The following is a 10805-nucleotide window of genomic DNA, read 5'->3' as shown; positions in this document are numbered from 1 at the left end:
GGGCGCTCGGGCTCGCCCTAACTCCTTCCAGAGGGTGCGTGCGACCTTACCCGATGGGTATAGCCCCCAAGCGATCCATGGGATCCGTCAGGGGGTCTGTTGGTCGGCTTCCTCTTTCCCAGGGACTTAATATACCCATATGTCAGACTGTCGTCACCATGGATTTCATAGAGTTGTTCTATGTTGGATCTGCATGGACCTAGAAGTGTTTGGATTGAAAAGTTGGAGTAGAGTTGTTGTTGTTTTTTTTTTTTTTTTTTGCAGATCTGGAGATACTGGAGCTCCCACAAATAGGCCCTTACTCATGAATCTAATCCTACCTCTGGATTCAACCACTCCTGTTCTTCACCTCCAACTTCCCATGATTCATTGGTCAAATTTTGGTCAAAGTTGAGAAAAAGTTTGGTTAAACTTGAGACAACTCTAGTTCATTTGTTGCTTCTTGACTTTGGGTCAAAATTTGATCAAAATTGAGCAAAAATTTCATCAAAGCGTGAATTTCATGGACCATTCAAAACATTTGAGTCATATTCCAAATTTTTTGAACATGGCTATTTTTGTGGTGTCCAAATCATGGAAGGCAAGTTGAAGGGGAATGCTGGAGGCTAGAGGCTGCTGATTCCACCCATGGAAGGCAGGTTCGGGGCTCGTGTCTATGAGAGGTTTGTATGTGGATGTGGGGAAGAAATCTTATCCTCTCCGATCTCAAATTAAATACTAGACTCCTTAATCTCATTGAAGCTTTCGGTGCATTTCTCCTAGTGTCACCCAATCCTAATCTCTTTTTCCTAGTGCCGTCTCTATTTCTCATATCTCATTGAAGCCTTCATATATCAACACTTGCGTCACCAGTACACTGCCCCCCTAAGGGCTCTACTTATAGGGCGAGGCGGACAGTACGGCGGCCCATTATTCTTAGCATGGCTTCGCTTAAGCATCTCAAATTTCATGCCAATATCCCAACATTTTAATACACCCTCTCGGTCTTAAATCAGACACGCCTACAATAAATAAGATATTGCTTGTGCTGGTTCGTGGACCGAAATTCATTTAACTCCTTTTAGTGACTTAGATGTAACAAATATATTATATCAAACAAAAGCGTGCCCACCATTTATTTATGACACTATGTGGCTAACTGAAAGCAGGCAGAGGGATATGTCACGGGGCATACTAGCCTGCATAACATGGGCCTGGGGAGGCTGCGGTCCAGTTTGCTGCGTTGGCCTGGGCCGGTCCACAACTGGAAGGGACGAGTCCACGGATTAAAGAACGTGGGTTGCGAGTACCATTGCATGAGCCAGAGCCACAGCCACCATTGGAGGAGGGGCGTCCGGAAGGAGTGGAGCAGCAACCACGAGAAGCAAAACCGACTGGGGTGCCGCCGCCCGCCCGAGATGGTACCAAAACTGGAGCTGGTGGAGTTAAGGGCGTGTTTGGATGCCGCCCTCGTCTGGGTTTGCCTGCCAGGCAAGCGATCGCAGCCCCAGGGGATCGAAATCCAACGCCTGGAGACGTTGTCTGGCGTCAAAGCTGCCTATGAGGCAGCATCCAAACACGCCCTGCCTGAGAGAAATTGCTATGATGTGCTAACACATACCGCCCCACTCGGTCCCTAAACCAGATACAGCATACGACTACTTATTGGAGACAGTAACTGAAATAGTGAGGCTTATGGGTTTTCCTGTATGTCACTCATTCCCAAGGCGTATGGGGTTCTCCCAGGTTTAGCACTCATTCCTTTTAGTTAGATACCTGATAGTTTTGAGCCCTCTCTCTCTCTTTCTCTCTCCACCCACCCACCCCGTGCTGGTGTATATATGAAGGTAGCCAGTAGTATATATAGAAGAAAATAAGCTAAATATGAAGTACAATGCACTTAATAGAAAGTAGGTATGATGTTTTTCCTTTCTTAAAGAATGTAGCTAGGCATAATGATATAATATAAGGTGAACGTTATTGGGAGCTACATGGAAATATGTTTTACTCTGGCAACATCTAATAATAAATATAACATAGGTCATGATCGGTCATTGTTACATATGAATTTTTTGAAATCAGCCTTTCGGAAGGTTCATACGTCAGTAAAGTTACGTATAGCTTGTTTGGTGAAAGTATTTTTATGGAGATCATGGAAACTTAAAAACCAAAGAAAATATTGGTCCCTATGAATGAACACCTACAATAAATTTTGTCAAGCATGGACGGTTAAGCAACTCTGTCAGGCTGCACTCTTTCTTTGACACAGCCATTTCTTGGTTCGTGTTAAAGAGCAACGACGCAACCATCATATTACACTGCCAGCAGTGTCTCAAACAAATCATCCTCCACAGTCCACACTTTGCATTGCATCACAAGCAGCAAGTCAGGAGCACGTCACCCTGTACATGTGTGCAATCTAAGACCAGTATAAACAAGTTCCTTTTTCTTTGCGAGGACAGTATAAACAAGTTCTTGATAACTCATGCACCAAATTATCGATCTGACTTAAGAAACCAGATAAATTATTAGCATTCATCGGGTACTCAGATAGGTAACCTTGGCAGTGCCACCCCAATTGCTGCTATATACAAATGTGTTGCGTTGCATATACATCCATGTCTAGTCATGGAGGAAACCATTCGTTTCAAGATATGACACAACTTGATCAGCCATTGATTTAGGTGAAGGGCAGTCCCCAACTTTACACTGGATCACTATCTGCAAAGATCGAGTTGTTCATCTTTCATTAGACAAGAGGACTGAAAAGTCATTATATTGTCCTTGAACTGGGAAACTTTAATTAATTCTTCAGTGTAGCTAACAGTACTAACATAACGTCTTTTTAATGTACAGAGGCACTGAATAAATTCTGGTAGTAGATGATTTCTGCTAACCTCACAATCAGATGGTGGTTCATAAGGATCATCAATGCCAGTAAAACCTATAGGTGATTTCCCTTGGTTATTGGTAAGCTTTGCAAGTAACCAGACAACGACAGTTGGTTCCTTTATTACCTTTGATTTTTCCAGCACGTGCAAGCTTGTACAGGCCTTTGGGATCCCTTGCTTCGCATACTTCAAGCGGCGCATTTAGGAACACCTACCGAACGAAATGCACTTCTCTGAGCTGTATATATCTCTCTTACTGAAAATCTGAAACTAGAATAGGTACCATATGGAAGAAGGCAGAAATCTCCAACTTGACTTGCCGACATGGAACACCGGAAGTGGATCATGCATACCTCTATAAACGAAGACTTTGGCAGTAAACTGCGACAAGCGCTTCGATCACTTCTGTAAGGTGATATCAAGCTAGCAATGCAGATCAGGCCAGCATCTGCGAATAGCTTTGCTACTTCCCCTGAAAAGAACCATACAAACAGTAATCAGTAGTAAAGCTCAGTTGCGAGGAAACTGGTGATCAAGTGCAGAGAGATTTCAGGACAGAACGTACCTACTCTGCGTATGTTTTCAGCACGATCCTCTGCTGTGAAGCTGAGGTCCCGGTTCAACCCATGCCGGAGATTATCGCCGTCGAGGACGTATGTCAGATGGCCTCTAATGTGCAACTCACGGCTCAACGCACATGCGAGCGTGCTTTTTCCTGTGATAGATGTAAGGATATTCTTAAATTTCGAAGGCTCAGCAAATTCTGTTTGTAAACATGTAGATAGGATATGATCAGCTGATGCAGACCTGAACCGCTTAGACCAGTGATCCACACGACACAACCCTTCTGATTCAGCAAATTCTGTCTCTCGTTCTGCCCAATGGGGCAGTCATGCCACAGGATATTTGTCGATTTCCCAACAGTCGAAGTCAAGAGCGTGCTGATCCCTACAAACCCATGAATCTCTCAGAATGTTGAACATCTTTTTTGAAATCAGAATGTTGAACATAGTATGAAGAAAATATTGATATATAATTACGACTAGTGCTTTCAGGATAAGCAAGTCAATTATGTCATGCTTAACATACTCATCTTAACTGATCAGGTTTATTGTCCCTAGTAAAGTTTTGCAACCATGCTGATTCCTAACCTTCATTAACATTTCCATCAAAAGTAGGGTACTAAACAAAGCTAGTAAAAAAACAAGTTCAGTAAAAATCAGTTCTCCGACCTTCACGCCCAAAAAAAAAACAGTGCTCCATTCTAGAAAAAAAAGAATGTGCTTTTTTGTGATGGGCCAACCATGAAGAAAACTGGCAACTCTTGATTTGCCTAAATAAAGTAGTGATGGATGAGTCATATGGCCAATGGAATTTATCAAGGGGACTTGATATATGACAAGTTGACAACTCAATACTACCACCCAACCAATTATTCGGTCGCCAACTTTTTCATCCGTTGGTAAATGTACCATCAATCAAAGGACTGACAAGATCCCACCAGTGGCAGTATACATCATCCCAGTTGATGTCAAGGTTAATTACTGTGAGACCCCACTAAAGCCGGTCTGATGGTGGGCTGGGCCGTCGAACTAATGTAGCTTAGGTTATCGGTACTGTAGCCGCAGACGGTACTGTAGCAGGCAGGCTTAGTACACATCGGAACCGGAGGAAGGGTTGAACCAACCTATTAACTTCGGTTCGAACCTTTTGTGCGAAACGAGGACGAAAGCACAAGAGAATATTAGTAGGTGTGATCCATTCAACATGTAGAGTGGATCTTAACCGTCTTCCTGGGCGGGGGCGTTACAATTACGCCTTGGGGATTGGACTGTTAATACAGAACTGACAGCACAATCAACCTCAATTCACGAGCATCCTCAACTGAATCTGTCAGGTCCATTCAGTAATCAGGCTGGAGAATGCTCTGAACATGCTGTCTTTTGGATACGAACGCCTACAGTGATCACGAACCGACCAACAGTTTCCAGAAACTGAAGCTTTTTTTTCAATGAGAGGAGAAGCAATGATGTATAAGTAAGGCACAGTTTGCACGGGAAGAGCAAAACCATGCAAAAAGCGAGGTTTTTCTGGTTACTCTGAAACCGATCACCATCCCTTTGTTATCCAAAAACAGTATACGTGAAAGAGATAAACACAGCTAAGAAATGGCAAATTAGCCGGAACTGAACCGTGCAGTTCTTTCGGTCTTCTACGACACCGAAAGCGATTGATATCGAAGGTACAAGGACTATAATGATGAGGATTATGGTAGAACTACTACCTAGACAGCGACTTGCATCACATTTCATCCCCTTGTCAACTGACCTTGAAACTCTGCATTGCAGAGCCTTCCTTGATTCCAAACTGATTTCTGCGTTTCAGTCATACTAGAAAATACATGCAGAGGCAAGTCATTGCGTAGATGTAGACTTGGGACACATTCTGCAAAAGCGTATTCAGAAACATGTCCTCAAAACTAGAGGATGTTTCTGAAATTTTCAGATGTGTTGTGCTACTCATGGTGTGTCTCTATGTACTCTGTACCAGCCCTGCCCTGTTTTCTTGGAACAGAGGACAGTGTGTGGTGAGTGAGTGGTGGCAATAAATTGCAATCGTTTTCGTCCCATACATTCAGTGTGATACTCTGATTTGGTTGTTGCAATCGCAACCGAATGCGATACGTAGTATCAGGGATTCAGGGCTGTACAAATATGTACTACTACCTACCGTACGGCTGTACATGTCGTGTGTTGTGTCGGTCAATCAATCAACCAATTCTCAGGCCATTAATTTTGGTCTTTTCTTGCCGGAATGGAGAACTGTAGAAAATGTTTTCGCTAATATGATGTAGAAACTATTTAACTTCGGTGGCTTCAGTATTCACGTTGCATCACAGAGCACTGCAAAAGTACAGCCCGATATGATGATGATCCACATGGTTTCTGCAGGAACAGGATTAACTGTCTTTATATATGAAACTGTCGTTTTTAATTGGCGGTTAATAAGGTGAGTCAAATTATTTTATACTGCTGCTGCAGTGAATGATCTGGGTTTCCATTTCCTGCTACCACCAAACAGAAGAAACAGAAGTTTCCACAAACTGCTGCAGATTCTCTCTTTTGCAAAAAGGAAATGAAGTTCTACAGTGATCACGAACTGATCAACAGTTTCCACAAACTGAGGCTGAACCCCCGATGCTGAACTGAACCGTGCAGTTCTTTTAGGACACCGAAAGCGATCGAGATCCAAGATACAAGGACTATAACGATGAGGATTATGATAGAACTACTAGACAGCGACTTGTATCACTTCATCCCCTTGCCCACTAACACTGAAACTCTGTTTTGCAGAGCCTTCGTTTGATTCCTAACTGATTTATGCGTTGCAGTCAAAGTAATAATTATTACACTCGTAGCTAAATCATTGTGTAGAGACTTGGGACACAATTTGCAGCTTGTATTGTATGTATTCAGCAACAGATCCGCAGAAGTAGACGATTTTTCTAAAACTTTCAGATGTGCTTCTCTTGGTGTGTCTGTACTATGTACCGGCCCTGGTTTCAGTTCAGCGAACAGAGGACAGACAGTGTGGTGTGGTGAGTGGTGAGTGGTGAGTGGTGACTGGTGGCAATAATAACAGCTCATATCGCTGTCAACGTCACGGAATCTACTAATTTGCAATCGTTTCCCTTCCGTACATTCGGTGTGATACTCTGGTTTGTCTGTTTGTTTGTTGCAATCGCAATCGAACGCGAATACTCTGGTTTTTTTTTTATTTTCTATCCCTGAAGATGACTGAAAATCTCTGTTTCACCTAGCGCACGGCTGTGTCGTGTGTTGTTGCGTCAGTCAATTAATCAACCAATTTTGAGGCCATTAATTAATTTTCGTCTTTTTCTTGCCGGAATGGAGAACTCCAGAAAATGTTTTCACTGATACTGTAGAAACTATGAAACCTCGGTTGTTTCAGTATTCACACTACAAAACAGAGCATTGCAGAAGTACAGACAGATGATTATCCACACGGTTTCTGCAGGAACGGTATTAATTGTCTCTATGTGTGGACTGTCGTTTTTAATTGGCGGTTAATAAGGTGAGTCAAAATATTTTAAACTCCTGCTGCAGGGAAGGAACGGAATAAACGATTCAATAATCTGAGTTTCGCCAAAGGGTCTCTAGTCCAACTGATTAGAGCGTCCCGGCGGCACTCCTCGGGTCCTGGATTTGACTTCATATGGGAGCGAATTTTAGGCTGGGGTTAAAAAAATTCCCTCGTCTGTCACACGTCAAAGCGCAGGTCTAAGGACCGACCCGTTCTCACAGAACGACGGTGCCTGGGGTGGTCGTACCATCGCAGGTCCAGTTTTAATAATCTGAGTTTCCATTTAATTTCCTGCTAATAACACCAAAGAGAAGAAGAAACAGATTCTCTTGGAAAAGGAAACGGAATCAGCTGCACGCTGCCACCAATACCATACCTGCGACGGCCGACCCATTAGCAGCCTCCGCCGTCGCCGGCTCCGGCCGCCACCACGACCATCGTCGTCATCCTCCCAGGCCTCGCCACGACGAGCCTGACGCCGGCCCTTGGTCCCTGTCCCGTCCTCCTCGCTGCTACACGGGCGAGGCCACCACCACCGACGACAGGCCCCCACGTCGTCGTGCTCTGCTCGGCGCCGGCGGTGGAGCACGGCCGTGGAGGAGCCCTCGCGAGCATGGTGGCCGGCGGGCGGGCGGGCGCGATGGAAACGTGGCGAGGTTTGGTGGCTCTGGCCGTCCAGCTAGAACTACATGCATGAAAATGTGTGTGCCAACGTGTCAGTCGTGTATTGTACGTAGCATGTGACGAGAGAGTGATCCATATTATGCTATTTATGGACATGCAAACGTCAGCTTTTGTCATCAAGTTGTTATGTCACCGTGTCCGCTTGCATTGGAATCTTGGATCAAGCTGCTTGGAATCTTCGATCAATTTGGGGACACGGGGTCTATTTTGTTATTATTAGCTTTTTTACGTTTTGTTGGGATATTCATTTCTTAGTGATCTTTGTAGTGTTTGTTTAATTTTCTTGTGAAATCTCTGTGTTGCGAGAAAATTAAGCCTGAAGTCTTTACGCATATACTCAGACACGTCGGTTCGGAAGCGGCTTCCACTCTGCCTCGCCCGTCACTCGATCTCTCCGCTCCGTCTTGGCCTCCCCATCTCCAAGTCTTCCTCTTATGTCCGCTGGCATCAGCACAGCCCCGCACCACCGCCGTTGCCTCCTTCCTCCACCCAAGCCGACCATATCGTCTCCTCCCTTAGTTGGCGCAGTGCCTCCCCGGCCTCTTCCCCAACCCATGCGTTGCCACCGTTGCCCCTGCCGATGGCGGCCGGGCATAGGTGTCGGGGTGCCTCTTGTCGTCTCCGAGCAAAGGGGCACCCACGAGCACGTCCGGTGCTGGTGGTGCTCGCACGCCGTCGGCTTCCACCCTGGCGGCCGGAATTGACCGGTCTCGTTCTCTCCCCCACATGTTGCAAACGTATGTTTCAGTTGTTGCAGATGTTTTAGAGATAGGTTGCAAGTGTTTCATACAGATGTTGTAAAAGTAGATCGGGATACTACAAATGTTGTAATGGCTATACACGTATGTTGCAATGCCTATACACGTATGTTGCAAGTAACTCTTTTAAATGTTTCATCTATTTTTTCAGACGTATGTTACAAGTGTTTTTATTTAAATGTTGTGTATGTTTCACATATATGTTTACAAGTGTTTTTATCAAGATGTTGCATATGTTTTGCATTGGCTTTTCAAGTGTTTTTAGGTGTTTTCACAAGTATTCCAGACGCATGTTTCAAGTGTTTCATCTTTCTTCATATGCATGTTGTAAAAATTTCATCTGAATATTTCAAAAATAGATCGGATGTTGTACGTGTTGCAATGTGACTCACCCGCAACAGTCGCTTGCTGCAGCTGCTGGGGCGGCGTGCATGCGTATGGAAAGCGGAGGGAAGGAGCGCTGCACGGCTGCGGGTGCAGGAAGCGGCACGGGTGGCCCCCACCTAACACGGGCGTGCAGCAGCCGTGGACGTCCGAACGCGGTATCAGTCCGACGTCCAAGCGCTAGTACTGCCCTCTTTATCTGAGTTCTCGTACAATTTGAAAATTGACTTGTCTACACCATCGATTCGGTAGTAGGGAAAAAGGACCGTATGCACAAGTGTAGTCTGGTACGTACGATTCGAAATTGAAATTCCTGAGTTGCATGAGAAACTCTCGTGCTCTAAGTAGACTCTTGCTGAATGAATTTTGTACGAAAGCAATAATGGAATTACTGGTCTACAATTTCCAATAACTCAAGCAAGGCTTGGGACACATTTTGTAGCTTGTATTGTATATATGTATTCAGCAACAGATCCCCAGAACTGCAGGATTTTCTGAAATTTTGCAGTGTGTTGGTCATGGTCTGTCTGTACTCTGTCCGAGCCCTGGTTGCAGTGAACAGAGGACTGTGTGGTGGCAGTAACAGCTCAGCTCGCGGTCAGCGTCACGGACTCTAGTAATAAATTGCAGTCATTTCGGTTACTACTCTGATTTGTTCGTAGGAATCGCAATCGAATGCGATACGTATCAGGGATTCAGGGCTGTTCAAATACACTAAAATAGGTCATGTGTTCACCATGTATGGGTCATCCGGTATCTATCCCTGAAGATGACTGAAAACCCTGCTTCACCTAGGTGCATGGTTTCAGTATGGCTGTGTTGTGTTCATGCGGTCTTGCCGGATTGGGGAAACTGTACTGGTAGAAAATAATTAACCTAGGTGCATGATTTCATTATTCACATTCCAAGACGGGAACGGAGCATTGCAAAAGTACATACATGGTTCCTGCAGGAACAGTATTAATTGTCTTTATAAATGAAACTGTTGAAAGATTAATTAGTACGGTAGTACGGTAGAGAGGAGCTTCTTTATGTGCACTGTCGTTTTTAATTGCCGGTTATTAACGTGGGTCAAATTATTTTTAATCCTCCTGCTGCAGTGAATGAGCAGAATAAACGATTCCATAATCTGGGTTTCCATTTCCTGCTACCACCTAACCAAACACAAGAAACAGATTCTCTCTTTTGCAAAAAAGGAAATGGAATCAGTACGTTGCCATCGGTACCGTACCTGCAACGGCCGACGACGACCCATTAGCTGCCTCTGCCGACGCCGGCTCGGACCCCGCCGCCGTCCTCCTCTCGCTGGCGGCCGCTGCCACGACCGTCGTCGTCCTGGGCTCCGGCCTCGCCGCGACCATCCTGACGCCGGCGGCGGCTCTTGATCGTCCCGAGCACCTCGCTGCTCCTTGTGCAAGCCACCACGCGCTCTGCTCGTCGCCGGCAACTTCGCCGCCGGTGGAGCATGGACGTGGAGGAGCCCTCGTGAGCATGGTGGCCGGCCGGCGCAATGGAAACGTGGCGGGGTTTGGTGGCCGTCGTGCTCGATCGAACGCCTATATATATACGAACGGACGGACAGACACGGGCTCGACGATCGGTGTACAGATGTGTGTGCCACCGTGGCAACGTGGCATGCAGCGATCGGTCCAAGCTATTTATAGGGGAAACCATGTCACATGCAAACATCAGCTTCTGTGAAGTTTCATGTCACCGTGTCACAACACCATGGTTTGCTTTGCTTGCTTCAAGCTCCAGTGTGGAAACACGGCGTTTACAATTTGTTAGCAGGTTCTACTGGGATTCGATTCGTTTAATTTGTAGAGATTTTTGTACATCCAGTTTGTTAAAATTTCTTGAGAAAGCTCCGTGTCGCGAGAAAAAAATGCATGCGCTTCAGTTGAATTTAAGCCACAGCCCACATGGGGCTGTTTGCACAGTGAAGCACCGTGAACGACTGCAGTGAAAAGGCGCAGCCACAGCACTTACTTTAGTGCTACCGAAC

General features: G+C 45.5%; 1 protein-coding gene across 8 annotated transcripts; it reads right to left on the bottom strand.

Moving 5' to 3' along the window:
• Positions 1 to 2320: 2320 nt before the first annotated feature.
• Positions 2321 to 10411, bottom strand: LOC136482697 (adenylyl-sulfate kinase 3-like). 8 transcript variants are annotated; one of them, XM_066479901.1, is made up of 7 exons: positions 10032 to 10411; positions 3678 to 3818; positions 3436 to 3585; positions 3224 to 3342; positions 2997 to 3081; positions 2877 to 2923; positions 2321 to 2700 (listed from the first exon to the last, which is right to left on the bottom strand). In XM_066479901.1, the coding sequence occupies exons 1-7, from the start codon at positions 10291 to 10293 to the stop codon at positions 2602 to 2604; spliced, it is 903 nt and encodes a 300-aa protein (XP_066335998.1). In that variant the 5' UTR covers positions 10294 to 10411; the 3' UTR covers positions 2321 to 2601. The 8 variants fall into 8 exon arrangements, 2 of the variants coding, with proteins under 2 accessions (XP_066335998.1, XP_066335999.1); XR_010765162.1 differs by having other exon boundaries at positions 2613 to 2700; positions 2997 to 3108; positions 3154 to 3342; XR_010765166.1 differs by having other exon boundaries at positions 2613 to 2700; positions 3154 to 3342.
• Positions 10412 to 10805: the final 394 nt, after the last annotated feature.

The sequence above is a fragment of the Miscanthus floridulus genome, chromosome 9 (assembly GCF_019320115.1).
Source record: "Miscanthus floridulus cultivar M001 chromosome 9, ASM1932011v1, whole genome shotgun sequence".
Classification (NCBI taxonomy): domain Eukaryota; kingdom Viridiplantae; phylum Streptophyta; class Magnoliopsida; order Poales; family Poaceae; genus Miscanthus; species Miscanthus floridulus.
Note: the sequence above shows the minus strand (reverse complement) of the source record. Positions and strands in the feature narration are given on the sequence as shown.